This window comes from Xylaria bambusicola (genome assembly GCF_022495145.1).
Source record: "Xylaria bambusicola strain CBS 139988 unplaced genomic scaffold F5B22scaffold_18, whole genome shotgun sequence".
NCBI lineage: Eukaryota > Fungi > Ascomycota > Sordariomycetes > Xylariales > Xylariaceae > Xylaria > Xylaria bambusicola.
Window position 1 is genome coordinate 98521 of NW_025953571.1, and position 26628 is coordinate 125148.

The window sequence follows — 26628 nt, forward strand, 5'->3', positions numbered from 1 at the left end:
AACGTACCAATAGAACCGCGCCCAGAATCCATCGCTTTGTAGGTATCCAAAAGATCTGGAGTGGCTGCATCCCAGCAGCCAGTGACCTGGCTGAATCTGGCATAACTTGGTAAGACTTGGTAAACCCTGGTCAGTTACCAGCGTTGTGGTTTAAAAATTACTCTTCCTCCTAGCAATTCCAATGTCAAACCTCAGATCAACCTGTATATAGATGGTTACAACCCTGTAGCGAGAGTGACAAGCTACATAAAACCTACCTATAGGCTGACAGGCGTTATTAACCGATTGCCCTGCCTTACTCATTATTCGGTACGTTTGTCCCAAGTCTGTGTTTCCATGGTTCCGAGCCTGCCTGACTGTCCTGGTCGCCGCGATCTGTTAGACGTGATCCTGAGCCGTTACCGCCCTGTCGGGCTCCGACCTTGCCAGCTTGTGGTCGCACAGTTGGGTTACAGCACCGCACAAGGGCGACATCAATCAACGGTAGATATTAGTAATATTAACCCATTGAGTCCGACGTGAACTCAGCATGGGAACGATAGAGGGTCTCGCGGCCATCGTACCGCCCCTCGCACCTACGACGCTGGCTTTATACGGGTTTGGCTTATGTCTATTTCTTGTCATTGCCCATGGCTTCTGGTCGTGGCAGCGTTTACGAAACATACCAGGCCCGCCACTGGCCTCTCTAACTTCATTATGGATGGTCCGGAAATCCCTTACCGGGGCATTCCACCAACACTTACACCATGTCGCCGAGGTCTATGGTACGGCTGCAAGGACCTGTCAACACCGAGGCAAAAGAAAAATGACGGCTGATTCGGGTTGGTAGGCCCACTCGCTCGCATCGGCCCTAATGAGCTTCTCTCAACCGACCCCGATGTTCTGCGAAAGATGTCCGCCGTTCGCTCGCTGTATACGAAGGGTGTCTTCTACGAGACTGGCCGCATTACCCCTGAGGATGACAATGTTGTCTCGCTTCGTAACGAGGAAGCGCACCGCGCTCTCAGGGCCAAGATGGGAACCGCCGTAAGTCTGCTTTTCGGCATAACCTGCCAATGACGAGTTTCTGTTTGGCCTGACCGGTGTAATCCTTCAAGTATGGCGGCAAGGAAAATGAAGGTTACGGGTTTGGCGCAGGTATCGATCGGCAGATTCTGGCACTCATGAACCTTATTGACACCAAATATTTGTCCACCACAATCGAGTATCGGCCCGTGCAGTTCTTTCAGAAAATATCATTCTTTGCCCTAGATGTCATAGGCGACATCTGTGAGTTCGACCCTATTCAAATCATTTCGGCACAGTATACCTAGAATACTACTATGATATCCGCCTCGCACGAGGCCGACACGCTACTTTAAAAAAAAAATCGCCATTGACATAGTTACGACTGACTCTAAATATTGCAGCTTTCGGCGGAGCCTTTGGCTATCTGAGCCAAGATACGGACCTATACCAATACCATCAGATTAACGACGATGCATTGCCCGTGTTGAACATCGTAGCGGTTATGCCGTGGTTGGCTAACGTTTTGCATAAATGGCCATTCAGGAAATTGCTACCTAGAGAAGGAGATAGGGTTGGCTTTGGCCGTTTGATGGGGTAAGAACCCTCAAAAAACCACTCGTCGATCACGGCGAGACAGATAGCTAATAACATTCAGGCTCGTTAAGGCTGTCGTTGACAAACGGCTGGCTCCTGGTGCAACGCCCCAGAAAGACATGATGCAAGCCTTCATTAACAATGGGATGACGCAGAGCGAGTTAACACAACAGGTGTTTGTTCAAATGTAGGTGGCGTGGGCGACTGGGATTTATCCGTCCGTGTTATGAAACTAAGCACGTAATTTTAATAGAATTGCTGGCTCTGTGTCGACGACGACGGCAATCTGCATGACTCTGCTCGTATGTTACCCCTAAAGCCAAGCCCTCCCCTTCGGCCAGATTACGCATGTCTCGGGTGCACGCAGAACTTCTCACACTATCCACGTGTCACTCAAAAAGATGACGTACTGACCCCGATAAACTGTAGTGTCTTCTCACAAATCCCTCAGCCTATTCGGCTCTGCAACGCGAGATAGATGCAGCTCTCTCTGCTGGGAAGCTTAGCAGCCCAGTTGCCGACTCCGAATCAAGAAGCATGCCGTACCTACAAGCCGTGATTAAAGAGGGACTTCGTTTCTACCCCCCCGTTCTCGGACTAGGCAGCAAGCAAGTTCCCGAGGGCGGCGACATCATCAACGGGCATTACGTACCCGAAGGGACGCAGATCGGCATGAACTTCTTCGGACTCATGCGCTCCAAGGAGGTCTGGGGCTCTGATGCAGACACATTTCGACCTGAGCGATGGCTCGAGGCCGACGCAGACCGAGTAAGGAGGATGAACGCCGTGGTAGACCTCGACTTCGGCTTCGGCAAGTACCAATGCCTTGGAAAGCCCATCGCCATGATGGAGCTGAACAAGATCTTTGTCGAATTGTTGCAGCGATATGATTTTGCCATTGTGAACCCCCAAGCGCCTATGAAGGCTTCGAGTGCTGTCTTTTGGGCCGTGGACGACTTCTGGCTTCGGATAACGAAGAGAGAATAAAGTGCCTCAAAATCGTCTGAAATGACTGGTGCTTCCCCTTGTGCCGATGGAAGCACCTAAAACCCGCGCCATCCATGTTACAAAATTTCATCGAACATACTAGTTCTATTAACTATCATAATATCATGAGGCTGTGTACATGCTGTTAGCTTTTGTATAAACAGAAACAACATGTATAACATCGCTCGAGAGACACTTCACAAATTGATATATAATTTCATCACATGTGTAGCTTCCATATAGCGAAGAATACCGTTTCTAGTTCTTGCAAGTCGATCATTCATTGTCCGTAATAAACTTTCGTTGACAAGGTCTTGCTTAGCCTGCCATGGTTTCAACGGGTAACGGAGGATTAGGTCTCGGAGAAGGGAGCCATTGCTCACAAATCTCCTAACTGACCCCCTCGGTGTCCGAGATTCTAAAAACGTACTTCACCGCATTCGCCTTTCCATTCATCAGATTCTCCAGCGCCTGCTGCACGCCACCCAAGCCACCAGGCACAACCTCCTGCGGCTGGGGCTTAAACCAGCCCTCGTGCAAGCCACGGGCCAGATAGCGAAAGAAGACATATCCAAAGTCTTTCGCGTCTTTATGCGCGGCGCCTACATTGGTCAGATAGTGCTCGATATATTCCGGGATTTCACTATAGTCCTTCAACGGTAGAACGAGGGTGATTTTCGCGCCCTTGGCGAGCACCTTGCTCAGGTTGAGATAGCTTCCTTTCTCCGAGACTGCGTCGAAAGCGTAGAGCAGGGGCCGGCCATCCGCGGCTTTCTTCAGATTCTCCACGAGAGCGTCGCCGCCTTCGCGGTAGTCTAGAATCACGTCCCCTTTGCTGCGGTCGATGAGCTTCTCGACGTGCGCGCTCGAGCGGCCCGCGACACAGATCAGCGGGTGGATGTTGCTCTTTTGCGCAAGCTGGATGGCGTAGGATCCTACGGCCGACGCCGCGCCGTAGATAACTAGTGGGATTGGCTCCGTGGCTGGCACCCAGGGCTGCGGCAGTCCGAGGCGAAGATACAAGCCCAAGGCCGATGTCATGGCGGCTAAGGGGAGGGCAGCAGCCTCTGCCATCTCGTATTAGCCAACAGAGTGCATGTTGAGAGGATTGGCCTGCTCTACGGAAGCGATACTTCACTTCTCACTTCAGGTAGCTATTCCTTTCACACTGGTTTTAACTCACCTTCAAAACTAGTGTGCTTGGGGATATGGAACGTCGTATGTTGCCAAGCTATAGCATATTCGGCGTAGGAACCATGCGGTGTCGTCATCTCATGGAAAGCGGCCACGCGGTCACCGGGCTTGAACTCGTAGACGTTTTCGCCCACCTGGTCAACAATGCCAGCAATATCATCCCCCTGGTTCAGCGTAGAACCAATCCATAGAGGAAGCTTCCAGTCCTTGGGATTAGACCCGCTGACATTGACTTTAATCAGGACTTGGTCTGGCCCCGGCTTGGGGATCGGCGAGTCGATGATTTCGACCTTGGGTCCTGAATAGCATTAATTAGCCTAGGGGTGCTCTCCCACTTTTCCGGAGATTTTCAAGACCACACCTTTGCTAACAATAGCTTCTTTCATTGCGATCGCTAAGCACGTTGCGTGTATGTGACAAATATGAGGGTTGGTTTCGTACGTGGGGTATCAGAACAAGTAAAAACTATCGAAACAGAAGTCTAGTAACGTACCCGGTTAATTACCCTGCACAGGATGGAATACCGCTGGCGGCGGAGAGCTATCGCGGCATTTCCAAATATCCGCATCATCGCGTCATTGCATTGCGGATGCAGGGGGGGCGGGCCCAAGCCCTGCCGTCGCATTCCTATCTGTTAGTGTGTGGCATAAAGCTTCGCTCTTTATCTACACATACATCATACCTATGATTTATAATCTCAGCTGGGAGAACTATCATTACGTGATCTGGGAACACCTAAGTCGCGAAAGCTTTGGGAATCAGTTATTACTACTGACGCTAGATTGTATGCAAAATTACTTGACACTGCTCGCTGAGCTGAATGAAATTTGATCGTATACAAGTTTCTGTTCAATATATAAGCCATCCACATACGGGTGCTTTTCTCATGAGTAAACATGCAGAGCGTGTAACTGGGCGTCCCTGTTGTCACTAGCAAGGAATCTTGCGAACAAGTCGCGCGAACGTTGTATTGGTCACTCGCTCTATGATGGAATACAGAAATCGATCCAGCTACCTAGGTATGCCAGCCTGTTTTTCATTCCATCCTGGAATTCGTGTTCCCTATAGATTTCTTCGAACTCTGCATAGCTAAGGCGACCCCACCCACCTCGTTCTCTGGCCTCTTGCTCGGCTTCGTCAAGCACCTTCCAAGAGGCTAGTGTTGAACGTGGGATATGATTTGGTGTATCTGGTCTCCCTGTTTGGGCTTCTGTTGCTTCCTGGCTGCCACTGAATGACTTTGATGTCTTGGGCACTGAGGTTGAGCGCTTCTGATTGTTACTACCTGAATTTTGCACAAAAGTCTCGCTTACCATTTGTGGCGAGCTGTTAGGCATGAATTGTGGCATTGTGGGATCGCGAGAGTTGGACGAAGCCACTGTAGATTGGCTAGTTGAAAGCGTGGCAACAGACTGATCATGTGTTTCTTCGTTAACATCTGACCCCATGACAGTATATCCGCTGGTATTTAGTAATTCTTGGAGACTCTGCTGGTGGACTGGCTGTCTATTGAGTGAAGATCGAAACGGAGGCGGTTCCGGGGATTCTTTTCTCGATTGCCCATCATCAATCTCGTCCTGTAATTCGAAAGCGTCGAGAAGCTGGCGGTGTTTCTCTCGTAGTTCTTTAGTCTCCGCGGCGCGTACCGCGAGGTCTTCCTTCTTCTTGAATAGCGAATCCAATAGCTCATTGAATGCCTGTTGTGTGACCTGGTAGAGAATTTCTTTTCCAGCGTCTCGCTCAGCATCTGGGATCTCCATGCCACCCCAGCGCTCTGGCACGCTACGTGAAGATGTAGAAGGGTTTGATCTAATTTCGAAGTCGTCTGTGTCCTCAGCGAAGCGCACCTTGGATGATGACCGGGATCTAGGAGACAGAAGAGGTGGAACCGACTTTGAAGGCTCTGTAATGTCATTAACGGTAGCCAGGATGTCTTGCTCGTCTCTCCATCCCTGAGGGGCTACGGCTCCTTCTTCCTCGTCTAAATAAAATTGTCGTCGCTTCCACCGCTCGTAAAGCTGCTTACGTGCGATTACTCGCTTCCGTTTGTCGAAGTTCAGCAGTTGCGGGCTGGCGAATGCGTCCTGCTGTGGTTGTAATTGTATTTCTGTTGGTAGTCCACTAACGAATTCCCTAGCATCAGGTGGTCCCGGAGATATAGCAATGTGTCCACTGTCATCAACAGCGTGGGGACCCATACCACTCTCTTCTTCCATGTGATCATCGGCCGTGCTCTGATAGTCTTCGTCAGAAGATGCACTCTCCCCATCATCAGCCAAGAAGACCCTGGGTTCTTGCTGGCGGATTGAATCTAAAATTTCATCGAGTTGGGCATGATCGCCGGAAAGCAACGAAGCTAGGTCAACAGTACTGCGAGGGGGATTGAGGATACCTGACCAGTAGTGCGTATCTCTCGCTGGAGAATGAGGTCTGCGAGAGGAAGAACCAAAAGACTCGGTGAAGAGGCTTTGATTGCTGTTCCGCGTGAATAGCTCCCGAAGTATAGCCTCCCGGCTAGCTGTGTCAGGCTGGTCTTCGCTCACGGCACCTTTGCCGTCCGGGACCTCAACTTCACCCCCAGATCGAAAGAATTTGCCATCCATTGTGCGGCCCCCCTCAGCATCTGGGATCCTTTGATCTCGACCGAATAGACTACTGATAGGTTGCCTTCCGTTGACAAGTTGCTGAACCTCGACATTGGTCATCATGTAATCGTCCAGGCCTTCCACTGTATCCCGGTGCATCTGTTTATAGGATACATAGTAGGCTCGAAACATGCGTAAGAAGTCACGACGGCTAACGTAGCCATCACCGTCAACATCGTAGCCATCAAAGGTCCTCTTCAGTTTGTCCTTCCGTCTCTTGTATGAAACGCCGTGCAGATACTCCTCGAAGCTGATGAGATCGTCGTGGTTGGTATCGTAGAATGCAAACATGCGATCATGTATCAGGTTCGGAGCGGGATGACGATAACCGGCGGTGGGCACTAAGCAGCGTTCAAAGGTCTTACGGTCCATGGCGAGACAGAGATGGTTAGGGTCCTCTCTCCACTCCGTATTGGCCATAAAAGTCCACTGCTCCCATAAAGCATCTAGCTCAACGCGTTCGAATCCAGTCTCGTGGGACCACTTGGTAAGCAGATGTCTCGGTAGGTTTTGCGGAACATTGTTTGGGTCACCAGGATACCACGGCGGCTGTACATGCCTTGCAGCCGAAGACGGCACCGGGACTTTGACTTTGTAGAAGACGTGGGCTTTGTTATGAGAGCCTTGAGACTCGCACATCTCGCAAAGGTCAAAATCAGGACAGTTAGCACAGCGATAACGAATGCCGCGGATAGGCAACATGCCACATCCGTTGCACAGACAGCCACGGTGGACGTAGGCGTTGCGGCGCGCATTGTCCTCGGACACTCTGAACAGCAGCGTGACTATGTTTTCGCCAGTGCGCTGGCGTACGGGCGGGGATGTATCGTTGTACCACTCGTCAGACTGCTCGGCTTGTCGAGGGTCGTCTGAGATGGGGATAGGGATCGAGGCAGGGGCGGCGGCGGTCTCGTCTACGGGAGGAGTGATTGAAAACTCGGGAGCGTCGCCAGGGTCATCAGCATGAGATTCCGAGCCTGACGAGTCGTCTGGCACAGGACGGCGGAGGCGTCGCAGCGCGTTGCGACGGTGCAGGCGTGGACCCGAAGCGGGACGAGGGCCAGATGCGTCGTCAAAATAGTCATATTGCTCGGCTGACTGGCGACAATAATAGTAATACCCCAAAGAAACGGCGGCGATGGCCGAGGTTAAGGCAATAGCTACCCTAGGCCGAGTGAGTGTTGATGCGACTGCAGTGGTCGAGGGCAACGACGAGGCCATGCTCGAGGGTCATGGCGGCCGACACCAGGACCGTAAAATGAAGAATGCTATGATGCGATAGTGAACGGCAGCATAGGCGGCGGCCTAAGAAACTGGCAGTCGAGGGTTTTGCCCCTATTATACGGTTGTCGTGGTGGTTGTCGTTGATGTTGGATCTGTTTTGGTTTTTCTTTTCTTATTCCCTGCCCGACTTTCTCTTCTCTCCCCTCTCTTATCCGTCTTTTCTTTTCCTGTGATCGCGCCGCGAGCGTCCTTCAAATAAGTGTCGTATGACGGCTGACGCGGCAGAGTGGTCGCATGGGCGGCTTTGATCAACTGTCTCTTCAATAGTGGTGGCGTTGTTGATGGTTAGTTTACCAGGTAGGTAGCCTTACATGTGGTAGGGATTCTTAACTTCAGCTGTCTCCTTGGAGCTGAGCGCTGTCTGGGGGGTGAGACCCCAAATCTGCGGCAGAGTATACCTAAATTTAGGCGGTAGCTGAGGGCAAGATCCATTACAGTCACCACCTACCTACTCCCTAGGTAGGTAGGTACCTAGAGGAGCTCGCTAGGTCACAATGCTAGGGCACTAGGTACACCTACCACTGAGACTACACGTCCACAGGTAGCCCTGGAGGTAAGACATGAAGAGGGGGTCAAAATAGCAAAAGTCCCTACTTACATGCCTTAATGCTCCATACATGAAAATGTATACTTACAAGTGTACCTGTGAATGATATGATATGTGAGTACCCATCTACCCTTCAAAGAAGTAGGATAGATGCAATAGGTGACCATAAGATGAATACCTAAGTAAATCGAGCTCAAGAAAATACCTAGATGACACACGCCTCATACGAGTATATTGACTTGGCAATTGCTTTTACTCTCACTTTTACCCAGTATTTCTACATATATTTAAATCATTCATTCTACTGGTTCAGAATCTAAATATGAATTTGCTTTTGCATCCAGCTTTTGTTTTCAAGTAACGTTACCACTCATAAATTCCCACTACCACTCCCCCTTTCTATCCTGTATTCACCTAATCATGAACATACACCATTTCGACGTCCTCGAGCAGGAGCAGTCTATTCAACCAGTGTAATTAGGAATGCACTGTCCAGCGGGCACTGCTTGTATAGCGTTAGTCACGCTTGCTGCTGAAGAGTCGGATCATAAGATATTCTCATCACTTTCCGCCCATCCACATATATATAGATATAGAACATTGGAAGCGAACTACTTCTGGAAAGCAAGCAGTGGTATAGCCATTCCCGACAAATCTGCCAAATCTCATAGCCTATAGTCTGTTAACCACCTACTAAAAAACAGATCACGGAGCGCCCCTAGCAGAAATGTATAGCCTTATGCTCATTCACATTCCCCCCTAGTCTGTCGTAACAATATTATCACAAAAATCTATGAGTCATTACTTATAACTACTTGCGAATGAATAGTACGCCATATGAAGACTGTCTTGAGGTACTTTCACTTCCTTTTTTGAAGTTCCAAATAACGCCATTTCCACCAATAGTGAAGTCGAATCCTGCAAGTCAGACCTGATACAGAACGTACAACATGGAGAGATTATAACAAGTCCTGGCACACAGAATCCAACTGGGGCAGAGCGTGAGAAGATAAAGATAAAGCGCGCAGAAGAAGCAAGTTAGATATCTCTCAGTCCGCCGTGCCAAAATCATCTCCATCTCCCCCGCCGGAATACCCCTCGTTGAGATCAGGCATCCACCCCTTGGGCCGCTCCGTGCCACGGACCGCAAGGCCATAACCCAGACGCTCGACCTTGCGCACCTGCTCGATCATAATGCTGAGCTTCTTGGCATATGTGCCGGATTTGCCCCCCACCGTCGGGCAGATCTGCAGCATCGAACTAACGTCCTGCATGTCCGCCAATATCGATCTCTTCGGGACACTCTCTTCGTCCTCATTCCGGGCTTCGCTGCTGCTCTTTCGGGATGTCTCGCCGGTGGGCATACTCCCAGTCAGCGCGGTGACCGATGTTGCGAAACGCATCATCTCTCCCGTGAGATCAAAGACACCGAAGACATAATCGGGCGCTGTCAGTTCAATGTCGGCTGGGAGCGCGTCCTGCGCCGCGGTAGGCGTCATGAGAGTCTGGTGGTGCAAGTAGTGTGCGAAGGACACTGCTTCAACGAATTCTTCGAGGCAAAATAGAGGATACCGGTGGCGATTCATGCCCTGCACATCGGGTTGGATGGTCTCGAGAAGCTCGGCAATCTCCTTCAGGCGTCCGTCAATCTCTGACTGGATGTGCTGTGGAATGGGCTGGGAGAGTTTCCGGACGCTGAGGCGTGTTAGCATCTCGGTCATAGTATAAGACGTTATACAAATAGAATGAGTTGCCTCGGTTGCCGTTTGTGATCATATGAGAGAATGGGTTTTCTCATGAAAGCAAATAGAATAAATAACACCATACCGTTGTAACGAGAATATGCTAGCGAAGAAAAGATAAAAGTCAGCATCTTCTGTTTGCCATAATTGCATTGCGAGACTTACATCTTCTTGCTAAGGGCTGTGACATCCCGTGATACCTTTCCGATCCTGTTCCGGCGGTCATGATGCTCATCGAGTTCATCTCTGAAGGTCTCAAACATCGAGGTGTAGGCATTGCGGGGCTGGTCTGCTCCTACGTCTTTCTTGGCCTTTTCTCTGCCTTGGTAGTCTCTCTTGACGCCGGCTCCCATGTCGCTGTGTTTTCTTTTCGGTACAATTACCTCAGACATACTACTTTAGATACAGATTATGGTACACGATAGTATCTTCAAGTCGGATTGTTACTGTGGTGGGGGTGGTTGGGTCTGTTGATACCAGTCGAAGAAGGCAACGCAAGGAATATGATTGGCAGTCACACAAGGGAAGGTGGGGCAGACCAGCTGCTCGCAGTTGAAGCGTCTTCTCTTCTGCGTAACATCATCTCTATACTCACACAAATCGACATCGACATAACATTCGATAGCCTCAACCTCAACCTCTTCCTCTCCGCCTCGCCATTGCTAAGGACTCTATCCTGAAATGCCCTATGTATATAATTTTCACTAAATACGAATCGAAATAAGCTGAGTTGCTCGACAAAGTAATACGTCAATACATCCACAGCACATAGGGGTTCAAACCCCTGACGTGTATAAAGCCAAAGCAGACTCAGCACATGGCAGACCCAAAGCTCCAACATTCGCACAAAAAATGGCCATCAACATGTCGTCGCTGATATCGCGGCCAACCCCGCTCTTCGCCTCAGCGGCCCTGCTGCGCGTCGGCATGCTATTATACGGGCTATGGCAAGACGCCAATTCACCCGTGAAATACACCGACATCGACTATCTAGTATTCACAGACGCAGCGCGTTTCACATTCACCTCTTCAACAGCACCCGCCTCGCCATATGAGCGCGAGACGTACAGATACACGCCGCTGCTCGCATGGCTTCTGTACCCGACGACCTTTCCCGGCGCCTTCTGCTTCTCGCTCGGCAAAGTCCTCTTCGCCGCCGCGGATCTCCTGGCGGGCTATCTGATCATCCGTACGCTGCAGAGCCACATGCACATGCCGCTCGAGCGAGCGTGCAGGTTCGCCAGCATCTGGCTTCTGAACCCCATGGTAGCCACCATCAGCACGCGCGGCAGTTCCGAAGGGCTCTTAGGCGTACTGGTCACGGCGCTGTTATGGGCCGTGATGGAGAGGAGGGTGGTGTTGTCTGGGGTTCTCCTGGGGCTCGGGGTGCACTTCAAGATCTACCCCTTCATCTACGCGCCTGCTGTTGTGTGGTGGATGGACAGCGAGCACATGACGCCTATGACTACTAATCCTGCTGCGGACGAAAACAAGAGTAAAGAAATAGCCAAGGGGGATGTAACAGACGGGGGCAAATCGGAGCAGCAGCGTCCTTCAACATTCTTAAAGAGAATCACCGCTTTCGTAACACCAGAACGCATCCAATTAGTCCTCACCAGCCTCGTTACCTTCGCAGGTCTCAACCTCATCATGTACGCCATCTACGGAATGCCGTTCGTAACGCACACGTACCTGCACCACGTGACGCGGATTGACCACCGTCACAATTTCAGCCCTTACAACGTACTCTTATACCTGACTTCATCGTCATCGTCTTCTCCTCCCACCGAATTGGTATCTCCAGCGCCTCATCACGCATGGGCTATCAAGATTGAATCCATCGCCTTCGCACCGCAGCTGCTTCTCTCAACCATACTGATACCCCTCATCGGTGCCAAGAAGGACCTCGCCACGACTATGATGGCGCAGACTTTTGCCTTCGTGACTTTCAACAAGGTGTGCACAAGCCAGGTACGTCCTCTATCTCATCGCCTCTTCGCGCTTGCCACGCAACAAGTCTCTGCCTCCCCTTTTCTCTGTGGCTTTTGCTTCTTCACCCTAACCTATGTATTATGTCCTCTGCTGATGAACATGCGATGATGCAAGTATTTCTTATGGTACATAGTCTTCCTCCCACTTTACCTTCCAAATTCATCCCTATTAAGAAAACCCGCCCTGGGCGTTATTGCACTTGGGCTTTGGGTTCTGGCGCAGGGTCTGTGGCTCCAGCAAGGCTACAACCTCGAGTTCCTAGGGTTGAGCACGTTCCTACCGGGCCTATGGCTGTCTTCCCTCATCTTCTTTGCTGTAAACTGCTTCATCTTGGGAATAATTATAGATGATCTATAAATTCCTTGTATAGGAAATATTGATTAGTCACACAGCAACTGTATGTAAGGATAATATGAGCTAATAGCAAACAGCAGTTGAAGAAACATGGTCTATTTATCATCACTTTCGTATACTGCCATTTGAATGCTGTTATCTTGTATAGAGACCCGAGAATGGAAAGCTTGTGATCAGGTTTCCTCATCTCAGCGCTGCCAAAACATCTAGGTCATGTAAACCCCTTTCATCATGGACCCCAGTGTCCCTGTACAGCCTTATAACGCCTTGAACAATTATCGTATTGGGTATTATGTGCAGGGAAAAAACATCAAAAAGACAAAACAAGGCTGAATGTACCTCTTCAGCAACGTAATAAGTTTTCCTGAGCGAAAGCCAATTAACCGACGCTAGCCCGAAATGCAGTCCAGCTGTGCGTCGTGGTTGGTATAGGATGCAACTCGAAACGCCAATAAATGTCTGGAAAGGATTATGATGGGACCCTAATAAGGGTCAACGTCAAGAAGTGCGTATCGAGCTGCTGAATGCGCACATGTGATCGTCTTGTTGGTCTTTGTTGTCATTTATCACACATGCTACTGTGTCACTTCATCACCCTGCTTTGAGAGGTTCACTGATGCTGCTCATAAAATGGTTATACCTCCGGCAAGCATAGCATAGTTGGCTAGTTTGAGAGATAGCACTCGGGACTTGGGGAAATCCGGACTGATTATGAGGCGTCCTTCCTTGTTGTAACCCACTTCCCCAAAACTATCGACTATTTCCTTGAAGCGAATATTAGGTCGCACACGATGGATTTCCTCAAGTATTTGCTCGCTCCAGACGCCGGAGCACCAGCCATCTCGTACTAGAAAGTAAGGGTTCAAGGGCGGAACTGGCGAGTCTGTAGTTTCACAGTTAGTATGACAGCTATCTGGATGACAGGTTCAAGAGAGCAGGGGTACATACCAAGATCAACGTAACGAATCCGTAACAAGTCCACCGTTTTGAGTCTTTCTAGAGCGCGGATGCCGCTTAAGACAAGTTGCTCAAATGCACCAATGAAGTGCATATCGGTAATACCCGAGCCAGATTCGTTCCATTGTGCATTCTGCCGACAGCAGTTCTTGACAGTGATGTCGATTGTCTTCAGCCTGGTCATTCGTGGATTTGTGTATCGGGCTAGAATGTCAAAGAAGCTATGACAGATGCGGCCCGTATATGAAAGGTGCTCGAGATGGATTGCAGCTCTTGCCAGTTTCTCACACCAGTGCACCTGTTCGCACACTTTAAGGTAGTAAGGAGGACAGGTGATTTCTCTTCGATAATCACACTCCAGACAAAGGTTGAGCTTAGTGATCTTATGATCCAATATATCTAGAGTATGGGCCATACTGAGGTAGCTCTTAGATTTAGGCTTAGCATATGTGCCATGCCATTCCTCAAGGCTTGGCAATGCTTTTGAAATATTCTCCCAGTCCTTAGGCTGCCGTATAATATTCCATTGACCCTTAACAATGAGGGTCCGAATACTAGGAATTTGAGGTAGATCTCCATCTCCCGTGGCAGAGCCTGAACCCGGAGTACTGTAGCGTACCCGCGGTGCTTTCTTCCTCTCCCCACCCTCGAGAGTCATAACACGTGCTTCAGGGAATGTCATACGAACAAGTGAAAAGACTTCTTCCATGGTGGCATTGTCCGTAGGTAAACCGTAGGTGGCACTAGCAATTCCTTCGGGTGAAACGGTAGGTAAGGCTAATGAGCCTTCTTCTAGGACTGGATGGTGAAATTTGGGCTGGAAGACAGGGAACCAAATCTCGACATGTTTGACATAAGCACTCAAGTGAGTGTGCTGTACAAAATGGGTCATGACATCGTGAGCGGCTGATACGGTTGCCTTGAGCTTGATATGTCGGTACAGTCGCTCCTGGATCAGATCACGCCACAGCTGGCTAACTAAGGCAAGGTTGGACAACTCCTTTCTTCTTGAATGACGTAGCGCAGTACTCCAACTTCGGGCGTTGACGCTGGGTATGCTCAAGGAGCTTGGCGAAGTCGTAGATACTCGGTAGCCGAATATGTGATCTAATATGCACTCGTGAATCTCCGCCGGCAGCTGAGTAAGGGTTAGGATCGGAAGCTCGTCGATGGTGGCTGTGCTAACTGGGTCTTGTAGCCGCCGCACATCGGGGTCAAAGCAGGCGGGTTGACAGGTTAAGCACCGAATCTCGGATGGACCTTGTTGCGCATTAGGAAAAGGCGTGCTACTGGGTCGGGTCGGCGGAATGAAGTCGGCAGACTTTGGTGGCTCAAGTGGCGGACTCGAGGGTCCGGGCGTCACAGGAGTTGATGTAGCCGTCATGATGGCGGCTAGCTCTACAGAAGCAGTTCCTTCATCATCCCCGTCATCGTTGGCCTCGACATCACGGTTCCGGTCAATAGTAACATCTCGTGGAATGTACGGCTCTCTTGTAAATGGAGGGTCGAAGGTGTCACGAACAACAACATCTTCGGGCGGAAATACGGTGGGCTCCCTCACGGCCATCGCCATAACGTCGAGTACTCGGTTGATTGCGACCAGCTCTGAAAGGCTCGGGGGTCATGCCAATGTCTCTACAGGAGCGATACTCGTGGAGGCAGCCTCGGCCTAATCCCCGGCGTCGGGGCAGATGAACGGCAGCGGCAGGATGCAAGGTAAGCCAAGCCCAAATAACACACTAGTAGGAAATCTAGACACACGAATGTTGGACTGGGAGTGGACGGAGGGGTGCTGAGAGCAGCAGTATCAGGATCGGCGGTAGCAGGCAACACCAGTGGCAGATGTACGGGGGTGGTGATGGTGGTGTAGAGATGATGGAATTGCAAACGACCAAGAGGGAGAAAGTGCCAATCGATAAGGTTGGGCTGGATGGTATTTGGCGATCGGGTGCCCGAGTCGGTCGGGATGTAAGTACTGTATCTACCTATCTTAGTATCTCAGTATCTCAGTATCTGGAAATGGACGAGGCGTGGTCGCGTGTCCTGCGAGGTTGCGGATTGACAGGCAGACAATGGCAAGATAGGGCGGGAAAGTGGATGAGCACGGCAGCGATATGGCGTAGAATGGTGTAGACGGGATACGTAGTGGTTAGTCCGTCTCCGTGTCTTGTCTCTGGCTGTCTGAAATTCTTCACCTGGAACGGTTTAGATGCAGATTACATTGATTTGCTGGCAATAGGGAGGAATTTTTTAGGCTGGATTCCACAATGGCCGGCCAGCGAGTAAGGAATGGGCACATGCCATGCGCTGACAGCAGCAGGAGAGTGTGATGTCGTGTCAAGCCGGCCTGGTTCGTCGTTTCTGACAGGATGCAGGAGATTGATTGATTGATTGATTGACTGATCGGTTCATCAAACTCTGGGCTGATTTGCGTCTTGCTGCCTCTCTCTGGCGCTGCATCCCTCTCTGGAGGCACCCTCTGGGCTGGAGGGGGCGAGGGGGGAGGTTCAATGGTGCGAGATAGCGGGCAGATGCCCATACCTTAGGTACCTAACAGGCACCTAATAGGCACCTAACGGGCACCTAACACGTACCTAACAGGCCTGATGGGGTGAGCCGGGCCCAGCAAGGTTGGTGCTATCTACGAAGTACCTTGGGCGGGCTCTAGCGGTTAGATTACCTCTTGGGTAGATATTGAGGTACCTAATTGACGAAACTTCTACTCATAGCTATCTAAGGTACCTACCTAATATATCTAGAAACAGCATGCAGCCTCTAGGTACTTACTTACATCTCAAGCATGTTTAATTTCTTGGGGCCGATCCACTATCATGGAATTGTAAAGCTCTCTCCTCACCTAACAAGGGCAGTAACATCAATATCAACACCAACAGCAGCAGCAGCCAGTATACCTGTATGTGTGCATTTTGTCCACTGCATTGCGCAACTTGGATGCATGCAGTAATTTCCCTATTGTACTGGGGCGTATATACTTGTGGTGGCGTAGGCAGTATCCCAGAGATTCCCAGAAATTCCCATGTTGAATCAGGGTTATCATCATTCCCTCCGTTTCGCAGTCCTTCGTGTGCGTTGTGGTAAGTTCCAGGTAGACTACTTGGATAGAATAACAAGCAGTGGGTAGACGGTCCATAATAGCTCGTGATCCCCTCTACATGCACTCTGGAGAGATAACTACGTGGAAGTGAAACATGGAGCAGAAGTGGAATGGATGCAGAACTACTACCACTAACCTAAACCTCTGTCTCCATCGCGTTCCTGGTATGGTATGGCCAGGCTACCTTTCTACGAAGAACGAGTTCTACAGGTTTACCTACGGTACCTAGTTATGACCTCTGCGAGATACACTATGTATATACATATCGTACCTACTTACGAAGTATAAGAATGGTGATCGCCGCACGTAAAGCATGAATTACTTACCTAAGCAATCATGCTATTAGTATCCTTGCCCTCATTACTTACAAAGACGAAAAAGGTCCATCAGGCCGGGGCTTCCCGTCTCCAGCTTTCCCTTCTCGGAGATGAGATTAGACGCATGTGGGGTGTAAGGGGATAGAAGAAAATGAAGCAAGCGAGATAATCATACGAGTGAGAATCAGCCGTATTCACACATGCCACCATGATTTCTTCTGTTCGTGTGATAGTCTTAGGATTGATGAAGAACTTCCGTCTAAAGTTTTTCTTACAATGATATCACAATCTTACTATCTGCGTTGTCATTTTGTCAGCGGTTGGCCAACGAATCTCCCAATTTTTGGTATTTCTCGTTTTGAAAATGATATTCTGCTACTGTAAGTTCTTCTAATGGGTGTTGCCCGGATGATGCCGCGCGAAAAACGTCATGAACGGACATGCTTTCCGCGTAAGCTAGTTATACTATAGTATAATAACTTATTATATGGACATGATGAAAGACATGACCTCAACTCCCCGCATTTCGAAGCCCAACAACAGCTTAGTATATGTCAACGCATGAATGGCGAGATGACAGGCGGCTGACTAGACGGAGAATATATAAAGTGGCGCGGCGTCCATAGCAAACTTGGCACACTTCATCTCTATTTCAAGCTTCGTAGACTCCGCTAAACATAGAGTATACCATCAGACATACCACAAACGGGTCAGATTATAAACTGGCTGCGATCGATAATCAAGCTTTCCAAAGGCACGCGATGCGGTATATATGATGCATTATGAGGGCATGTGCTGCCTTACATACATAGTACAGGAATAATCAACCCGATCTACGCTGGGAATTGTTGACAAGGGGAATCTCCTGATTTTCGCGGAGTGCAGGACCAGGACACACACACACACACACACACACACTCTCTCTCTCTCTCTCTCTCTCTCTCTCTCTTTCTCTTTCTCCCAAACGACCGCTCTGGTAGTGTCGTTCGAAAAGGCTTGTAACGCCGCTACGTACTGAAGATTTTATCGGACTTGTTTGCATGTTGCAAAGAACAGAAACGGCGGCGTTCTTGGCTGGCTACCTGCCATTACCATCACCCTTGATTTTATGTCGAAGGCCTGACGATAGTAACACACACATCATCATCCAGCGTGTGCTACCTATACTCTACTACGTACACCTGCTTCCAATACGTCATCCAGCACGAATACTTCCATTCGCAGTCGACACTTCGGCTTCTACATCGTTATCGAGATTTCCTGCGCTTTTCAGGAGGTCTACACGAGCATTAGACGTACATAATAGGTATAAGAGTAAAGGGGCCAATTACCTAAGCGATAGGGCCAATTATAAACTCGAGACATGGTGAAGTGCTAGCGCCGAACAATTGTTTGAGATCGCCCCTGGGGTCCGTAGCCAGTCGTTTCAATGCTACTGCTACGCACTAGCATGCAAGCCTCAGGCCTTCCCCGTCCTAACATGTAGTGTAAACGCCGCCGTGCCATTTCAATCATCATGACTGGTGCAAGCGAAGATGGTATGGCTGGGAGGGTTCTTTGCAAGGGCGCGTCGCCAGGGACGGGAATTGGTCGGTTACTGAAGTAAGTTGTTTCCCCCCTTACCACCGCATACCTACGCAGTGTTACCAGGCACGAAGGAAAAGAAATGCATTGCAGCTATTATCTACGATTCTTATTATAACCCGGATAGGTAGTGTAGCTCCATGCTTCAAACCGTCCGATATAATTCTCGGTGTTGCAAATTCCGCCTAAGTACCACATAGGAATCTAAACGGTGCGGGCTCGAGCGTCTGGGTGCAACAGGACACGGCGTGAAGTGCGCTTCTTTTGTGTTTCAGCGATGCGGTCAACATCTCCTGACTACAACAACGACTAAATTAGAATTCATCGTGACCATAATTGTTAGGTAACGAGAGAGAGGAATACCTATTGCTACATTAAACGCAGTCGTGAATAGCCATGTTCCGTTGGGCGCAGTCCGGATAGGTTTTCATTCCGCTGCAAGAGACCACTACTTCCCGTTATCCGTGCTAATAAGGGTTTATCCAAGATGCTATTAAAAGGAATAAAGAAACATACGCGCTACACTACAGCCAAACATCGTCAATACCCGCCTGGCCCTCTGCAGTCTTTGCCGCATGTTTTTCGCTTCTTGTTACCCGAGACCTCTAGAGCTGGCCGCTTGGCCTGTCAGTGTTCGCGGCGTGTTGCGAAACCCCTTGTGATTTCCCTAATCGGCCTGTCACAGGCCCTTGTTATGATTATCGACAATCCCACCAACTGCAAGGTGGATCTACCCGGGCTTCCCAAGGATGATTGGCGGGTTGGCAAGCGAGGGCAACTGGATAGGAGAGAGTAGCAGCCAGTTAAGCTTATTGGCACATAAGTAGGTTCAGGGATCCTTTGCTAGCCAATCGTTTGACTTGGCGGAGGAGGTCCTGCAACCTGCGACGTGAATCTCCGACTAGAACCACTTGACTTGGGTCGGCCGCTCCAAAATATGGGGACGACATGCCTCAATTCACGTCCCAAATCATGCTCTTCAAACAAATTACCCCATATTTCGATGTAGGCCGCGTACATTCTCTACTGTAGGCTCTCTCGTAGGCTCAATACACATGCTAGAACAAATGTCATACTGTTCGACACTGGTACTTTGTACATAGGTTTAGTTGCAGGATGCTGGGAGCCAATGTGACTGTGAGCGCCATGGGGCTGTGACAAGCCAAGACCGCCTTCACATTCGGCTCTTTTCTTTATAGACTACAATTCCACCACTTCTATTATAATTACCACTGAGCCCTTTGGATCATATTCTTGTTTTTTTTCTTGTTCTTCTATTATCCATTCTCATCTTGTCTTGTCTTTCTGCCGAGCCTCTTTCCCCCCACTTTCTTCATTTCTTTCCCGCTCTTTGTTCGAAACACCTCGGAGGGTCTTTGATAGACACGAGACTGTTGGGTTTTGAGATAGTGTCACTCTCTCTCTTCATCTCATCATCCATTTATTTCACGGCATTGATATACATATTCATTCCATTCTCGGTCGAATCTTGTGGTGACTGTTGACGCTCCGTTCCGTTCCCATCTCGGCCACCGACGATCTTTATATATATTCAACATCCCGTTTTATACAATTCTCTTCGTCAACATATTAGAATCGACAGGTTTTCTCTTTCGTTAGATCCTGTTGTCTTTAATTTTATAAATACTTCACTCTTCACCTTGTCTGTGACAAAGCTGAAGATAAACCTTCAGCTACATTACCTGTAAGGTCTAGTCAAGATGGCGCCTCGCTTTTCCGCCCTTCTCGCAGGTCTCCTGGCCCTCGCACCCCTGGGTGCGCTGGCAGGCCCTCTCCGCAACTTTGGCACCGCAGCCGGATCAGTCCCCGACGTAAGCGCATTTATCAGCAACCCTGAGGCCAAAAACATCGTACCCAACTCGTACATTGTGGTGTACAACAGCACATTCAGCAAAGAGGACATTGATGCCCAGGAGGAAAGTATCCGGGCAACAGTCGCAAAACGCAACCTAAACAAGCGGGGGACCATAGGCCAGGTATTATCGAGTTCGATCCGGTCTTTTGCCATGCCTAGTGGCTGGCGTGCAATGGCGATGGAAGGTGACGATGCCATGGTTGCCGAGATTAACGCCATGGACATGGTTGAATATGTCGAGGCCAACCAATACGTTCAGGCCCTAGACTTGGTAGCTCAGGCCAACGCACCCCCCGGATTAGTTCGTCTTAGCAATGCAAATACCAATGGGAGAAGCTATGTGTTCGACGACTCAGCCGGCAAGGGCATCACGGCGTACGTGGTTGACACTGGGATCCTAACCACCCATGAAGAATTCCAAGGACGTGCTTCGATGGAGTTTAATGCTATTGACGGTTCTCCTGTAAGTTCTCTTATGAATATCATCCTTACACATACTGCCTTTAGCCGTGAATATGTGAGCTTACACCGCGACTAGGACACCGACGAGAATGGTCATGGATCTCACGTCTCAGGAACCATCGGTGGTGCTACTTTCGGTGTGGCTAAGAACGTCCAGCTGATTGGCGTTAAGGTTTTGGATGCCGATGGTGGCGGTACCAACGAGGGTGTCATCGCTGGCCTGATGTTTGTGGCGAATGATGCCGCACAAAGGGGCGTCAGCGGTAAGGCCGTCATGAACATGTCTCTGGGTGGTGGACTGTCAAAAGCCGTCAACACCGCAATCAAGAACGTCGCGAATGCCGGTGTAGTACCTGTCGTAGCCGCCGGAAATGAAGCACAGGATGCCGCGAGGACGAGTCCCGCCAGCGCGCCAGAGGCCATCACCGTCGGCGCGATTGACGCCTCTACAGATACCCGAGCATCCTTCAGCAACTTTGGCGCGGTAGTCGACGTTTACGCACCCGGTGTCGACGTTCTGAGTGTCGGTATCACCAGCAACACCGCAACAGAGCAGCTTAGCGGAACCTCCATGGGTAAGTCCTTCACATGAACCCTTCCGTCTCGTCACGCGGCTTCCACCAAGACTGAACCTTGCTAACGCACCATCGCAGCCTCGCCACACGTTGCTGGACTTGCAGCTTACCTCATGGGCCTCGAGGGTTTGAGCACCGCCGACGAGGTCTCGAACCGCATTAAGGAGCTCGCTGCCGCGACCGGTGCGACCGTTCGTAGGAATGCGCAAGGGACCACCGACGCCATCGCCAACAATGGAAACTTGTAAATCTTCTCTCAAGCCTTCTCAAATAGAAATAGAGAACAGAATCAGGTTAAATCTCTCGAGTCGCTTTCCTAATATGCGACTATTCCGCGATTCATATTGCATCAGCGGGATAGCGAAGACTGGCGACACGTTGCCGTTTGAGAAACTGAATAGAGATAAGAGGCAATTGATGCCACATGTTCTCGAAGGACGCCGCCACGTACCTAACAGCAGACTCACAACCGTCTGTATAAAGTAAAAAAGGATATTTGATTTCTTTCGGGTAGCGAGCGATATCTCCAAAGTACATACATTAGACACATACCATATTCGTAGTTAGCATTCAATTGATGCATATGTATATATCGTATTCGCATTCTTATGTGTGCCCTTAATCGTACTCGCTTTTGAAACATTGTCTTGGTGCCATACATCTACAGGGTTGTGTATTGGGACCAATAAGAATACCAGGATATAAGAAATTCTCGCTTGAAGCGGTATCTCCATTACAATTAGCCATTTACGTACCCCGCCTACATACCACCCTTCCACCTGTGAATCAGACCACATCTGGCCAGATACCTGGAACGAACGCTACCAAAGCGGGCAAACCCCAGGAACATGGCAATGTGACAAGAGTCCAAGAAATGTTCGCGATCCTCAATGGCAAAGCCCGCATATTCTAGCAAAGAGCGGGCTTCGATACCATCAAGTGCCTACGAGCCGCTTGGGCGCGGTACTCCTCGCGATGGTTGTTTGATATCAGCACTTCTCGGCACAGCCACAGTCATTGAAAAAGAGACTGGACTGTAATTTGACATCCGTGCATTTGGGGGCAGTTTCTTTGTTGGGCCTCCCACCTCCCTCAGAGCTTAGAATTGCGATATGGTAGAGTATGAACCAACGACAATGGTAAAGACAAAGCAGGCCCGGAAATTGTTAGATTAATCATTAATAACTACTACCCGTCGCCTAGGTAGCAAGCACAAGTGAGGCATTGGACAAACCTTGTCCCTTAGTCTGTGGCCCTGACCGATACGACCTCATTAGGTCCCAATTGCGACGCCGGTATACTATTTGTTAAATAAAAGAATTTCGTCATCATGAGTAGGAAGGGCATCATAAACCGATAGTAATACAAGGACAAGGACATTATAACTCTCCGTGAGTTATTTTGGCCGTTATTTTGGCGGCTTCTTCGACCTTCGAGGCGATCCCATCGCCCATCATCGGACCCCACCGAGCCCCCATTGCCCACGCACTACCTAACTGTTATTTTGGTGAGCAAAAATGATCAACTGAATGGAGGCGAGAGGCGCTCATGTACGTACCATAAGTCCTGATATAAGGAGCAAGCAGAATACGACAGCCAGTACCAACATCAGGGATTCCCAGAGTTCGCCTGATGATGACGACTGGTTGGCTTGTTCGGCATGTAGCGCTTTCACGCGTCTCACGTCTTGTGACGGGAATAATGTTTCAATAAATTGTTCAAGCTGTGGAAAAGGTTAATACTTTTGTTGCATAGGAACATCGGACGAATGTAGCTCACCTTGCCCAATGCCATGCTGATCTCAAGATAGTGAGGATCTCTTGGGTCGTTTTTCCTCGCTATCCGTCTCGCGTAATTCCGGAAGACATCACAAACAAGACGTAGGTTTTGGGTTGACTGTGTCATCAACTGGCAAGCGTCGCCCTTGGTAATTTTAATGTGACTGTTGAAAATTTTAGGATTTTGGAAGACGAGGTCCAATGTAGCAATCGCCATGGTCTGAGGAATGGCGACAAAGTTGAAGACGCTCTGCTCCTTGATGCCAGCCATGTAAAAGAGGCACTCGTCGGCGTGCTTCAAGGCGTTGAGGACCATCTCAGAGCTACAGTGAAGAGCCTGGGTACGATATTTAGGATCGAAAAGATCCTCCCAGTTGCCGACATACTTGCCCCAGATATCCTTGGGCCAGAATCGACGATTGTCTTCAAAGTCCTCGTGCACATCACGGATGATGTTGACCTTTTGCAAGAACTGGCCCATGCTCTCGGTGAGCTCCATGCGCTCGAGCAGGGCTGGGTTTGCGTAGCCACCCTCGACGAAAAGACGTGTCAAGCCCTCACCCACAAGACCAGCCACATAATGACAATATTTCTCATACTCGGCAACAGTCACGACGCCAGACTGGAATTCAGCATTGATAGCATAGTCGGCCATACCATTACCCATTTTGATGGTGATGTCCTCGATGATTTTGAAGTAGTTGTCCTTGAGCTTCTTCATTTCGGCAATAATGTCGTCGAAGTGAACTAGGAGCTCACGGTCTTTCTCGTCGGGCCCATTGCCATTGAATGTCCAGCCATCTTTCTTCAGGTTCTTATAGAAGTCGCGCAACATGGGTTCCTTCACAGAGGCTGAGATGGTCATGTCATCCTCGATGGTGTCGAGACCACGGAGAACAAGGTAGAAGAGGGCAATGGGTACGAGCATTTCGTGGTTCAACTCTTGAATGACGGCGGAAAAACTACGGCTCGTCATATTGAGGAACTTGAAGCATGACTGTAGAGTCGGCGCCTCCTTGGAAGGGTCGCGCTGGTGGACAGGTTCGTGCCATAGTTTCCTAGGACCAAGGGATACTGGTTTAGTATGCCGACCATACTTGGTGTTGGGGAGCACAACATAAGCGAAGTTGAGAGAGACTGTTGACTTACCACTGGATTATAGCGCGCAGTTGGTTGGGGTGGAACATAAAGTAGAGAACTTCTTTGAGACCCCCCATTGTGGATTGGAGGTAGATGGGGGAGAAAATTTGGTCGACGTGTTGAAAAACTAAGACGGGCAGACCAACGCAACCCTCGGACCAATTGAGCTAGAAGATGCCAATTGGCTTGACGACGCTACTACTAGAGGGAATAGAATGGTCGATACAAGTAAAAAGGAGTATGAAGAAATGGTCGAGGTGCGATAGTCGAGATGTTGCGGGCGATGGAGCAGATATATTTTTGGCTGTTGACCAAGATTCAGATGTACATAATGTAGGGAGGTACGCCACCTGCAGCAGTAAGTCGACCCTACTGTACCTACCGACCTAATCTACAAATCTACATCTGGAGTGGATTAAGCCAAACAGAGGCAAAATTACTTACACGGATAGGAGGTTAGCTATCTGAGTACCTAGGTAGCCAGGTCCTTGGACAAGTAGTGCTGTGGTTAAGCTTGTAAGTAGAGGAAGTGGATGTCTAAGGAAAATTGCAAATACCAATACGAATACGAATGGTAAAATCCATCATCAGCATCATCGACTTTAGCATGGGGGACGGTACCTACTGGGAGGTATCCGACTCCACTAGCAACCTACGTACTATACAGGCTTGGTACAACGGCACAAACAAGATTCCGGCGTTAGGTGTGGCGCTGCCTCACTGCCTCACCACCTGAAGTGCCTGCATGAGGTACTTGCATGTACCTAACAATGGTAAAGCAACACACAGTAGACTGGTATACACAGATTTGAAGTACCTATTCCCATCTTCACTAGATTCATGAACGGCTGACGGATGCGCGCGCGCAATCAAGGATCGCGGTAGATAGAGGATCTCTATCGCAGCAACTCGAGATTGCTGTTGTGTGCCGAGTATTGCATGTCTACAACATTGCCTATTGAACATAGAGTAGGAGTAGGTAGTAGAACACAAGCACGACTTTATGTATGTGTGTTTCCTATCCCTTTCGATTTCTTGCTTCAGCACCCTATTAAACTCAACTGCTTCCAAGTTAGTCTACACTATGTCCTCCATACTAGGTATGTAAGTACAGAATTGAGATCTAAGATTTGCGGAGTCTTTAGCTTTGAGGCTAGGTAGGTACTTACTAAGCAGGGTTCCTAATCGTGTGGTAGGTATTCTACTTAGGTTTTTAGGGGTCTTACCTAAGTATGGATTCTGCTGTGGACCAAGGAACCCCCCGTTGCTGCCACTGACCGCCATCCACTTGCATGATATATGACAAGAATGAATCATTGTCTCATTGGCACAATGCAGGGCATACACTATGCTGATCTGGAGAGGCGGAAGATGCTACAAAACTTCCTTGCTCGTTTTCGCTTACAAAAGCCACCAGGGGTACGTAAGTAAGGCCATCGATATTCATATCCGTCGAGGAACTGTAGTCCCTTCCTTACTACAATCCGCCTCCGGCTTGCTGGTAAGGTCATGTACCAGAACCATGCAAGTTCTAAGCGTTGTTTGTGTACGCCGTATCTGTAGACAAGTGGTCATTGCACACGGGAGGACCCGGCAAAATGGCGTACCAGTGTTGAAGCATTGATGGACCAAAGGGGATCTCGCCAATACACTTTGCTTGTACATGCACGTAGGTTTCGGGCGCAAATATACATCAGGCTTGGCACGGTAGATCAACACTAAGGGTGATGGGCATATATGACCTCGACCTCCACATAGCGTACTTTGATCCAGTAGGAACTGCTATCAAACAAGGGTTAGTTGCTAGACTGGTTTTCAACTCTTGCAACCCCTGTAAACTGTCTTCAAGAAGCAGTGCTGGGTGGAAGTACCTACCTGATATTCTCCGCGTGACTCTGGTCTCTACCGGTAGCCTTGCCCTTACCCCCAAAGATTCATAGCTGCCCAGTTCATTACCTACTCGGGCTCGCGTATCGAGGCTTGCAGTTTGCCGTTATACAAACAGATTACCTATATGGTCATGTATGGCCATTACGTTGAAATATGTTACCACGGCTGTGTTATAGCATGATTAGTAACTCAATGGCTAAGTTGGTTAGTGTGGGGAAGACATTACCTAGGCAATCACGAGAGCTACATGCAGCATCCTACAACCCCTCAACTGTGTACCATACATAGTAGTAGATGCATGTGGACTGATGAGACTTGGGCAACTTACATGAGAGTGCCGGTCTGTAATGGGAGCTTCCTACCGGTTACTCCGTGTAGCCAACTCTCTGGCCAGATCTCGACCTTGATTCAGTGAAATTGGGAAAGAATTATGTCTCGGCGAGACGCATACCTCGAGGATCAGAAATCAAACACCTACTATACTAATCGTCCATAATCACAGGTGCGGTACAACCTTTTATAATACTGGTAACTTGATGATGACGTTTTGGGTGTGCTTTGTCTAACTTTCATGTCCCACATGGCGT

General features: G+C 49.3%; 8 protein-coding genes across 8 annotated transcripts; 3 read left to right on the forward strand and 5 right to left on the reverse strand.

Annotated features, from left to right (window-relative positions):
• Nucleotides 1–529: 529 nt before the first annotated feature.
• On the forward strand, nt 530–2589 carry F5B22DRAFT_636037 (cytochrome P450; the record flags this gene model as incomplete). Its single annotated transcript, XM_047977232.1, has 7 exons — nt 530–764; nt 830–1026; nt 1098–1269; nt 1410–1602; nt 1664–1789; nt 1856–1904; nt 2032–2589. 7 exons carry the CDS (start codon nt 530–532, stop codon nt 2587–2589), a joined length of 1530 nt encoding a protein of 509 aa, XP_047831206.1.
• A 195-nt stretch (nt 2590–2784) lies between these two features.
• F5B22DRAFT_127469 (GroES-like protein) lies at nt 2785–4520 on the reverse strand. Its single transcript, XM_047968929.1, has 3 exons — nt 4145–4520; nt 3773–4081; nt 2785–3656 (listed from the first exon to the last, which is right to left on the reverse strand). Exons 1-3 carry the CDS (start codon nt 4167–4169, stop codon nt 2980–2982), a joined length of 1011 nt encoding a protein of 336 aa, XP_047831207.1. The 5' UTR covers nt 4170–4520; the 3' UTR covers nt 2785–2979.
• On the reverse strand, nt 4510–8116 carry F5B22DRAFT_604803 (uncharacterized protein). The gene has a single exon (XM_047974813.1). It carries the CDS (start codon nt 7647–7649, stop codon nt 4767–4769), a length of 2883 nt encoding a protein of 960 aa, XP_047831208.1. The 5' UTR covers nt 7650–8116; the 3' UTR covers nt 4510–4766.
• A 1006-nt stretch (nt 8117–9122) lies between these two features.
• On the reverse strand, nt 9123–10491 carry F5B22DRAFT_127527 (Translin). Its single transcript, XM_047968930.1, has 3 exons — nt 10167–10491; nt 10087–10104; nt 9123–9954 (listed from the first exon to the last, which is right to left on the reverse strand). The coding sequence occupies exons 1-3, from the start codon at nt 10391–10393 to the stop codon at nt 9309–9311; spliced, it is 891 nt and encodes a 296-aa protein (XP_047831209.1). The 5' UTR covers nt 10394–10491; the 3' UTR covers nt 9123–9308.
• A 276-nt stretch (nt 10492–10767) lies between these two features.
• On the forward strand, nt 10768–12780 carry F5B22DRAFT_127576 (glycosyltransferase family 50 protein). Its single transcript, XM_047968932.1, has 2 exons — nt 10768–11972; nt 12108–12780. Exons 1-2 carry the CDS (start codon nt 10854–10856, stop codon nt 12348–12350), a joined length of 1362 nt encoding a protein of 453 aa, XP_047831210.1. The 5' UTR covers nt 10768–10853; the 3' UTR covers nt 12351–12780.
• Nucleotides 12707–15011, reverse strand: F5B22DRAFT_127551 (uncharacterized protein). Its single transcript, XM_047968931.1, has 2 exons — nt 13296–15011; nt 12707–13230 (listed from the first exon to the last, which is right to left on the reverse strand). The coding sequence occupies exons 1-2, from the start codon at nt 14875–14877 to the stop codon at nt 12971–12973; spliced, it is 1842 nt and encodes a 613-aa protein (XP_047831211.1). The 5' UTR covers nt 14878–15011; the 3' UTR covers nt 12707–12970.
• A 4680-nt stretch (nt 15012–19691) lies between these two features.
• On the forward strand, nt 19692–21639 carry F5B22DRAFT_127602 (subtilase). Its single transcript, XM_047968933.1, has 3 exons — nt 19692–20659; nt 20735–21233; nt 21312–21639. The coding sequence occupies exons 1-3, from the start codon at nt 20042–20044 to the stop codon at nt 21479–21481; spliced, it is 1287 nt and encodes a 428-aa protein (XP_047831212.1). The 5' UTR covers nt 19692–20041; the 3' UTR covers nt 21482–21639.
• Nucleotides 21640–22282: 643 nt separating this feature from the next.
• Nucleotides 22283–24631, reverse strand: F5B22DRAFT_128073 (isoprenoid synthase domain-containing protein). The gene is made up of 5 exons (XM_047968934.1): nt 24161–24631; nt 23013–24069; nt 22792–22956; nt 22468–22729; nt 22283–22390 (listed from the first exon to the last, which is right to left on the reverse strand). Exons 1-4 carry the CDS (start codon nt 24226–24228, stop codon nt 22613–22615), a joined length of 1407 nt encoding a protein of 468 aa, XP_047831213.1. The 5' UTR covers nt 24229–24631; the 3' UTR covers nt 22283–22390; nt 22468–22612.
• Nucleotides 24632–26628: the final 1997 nt, after the last annotated feature.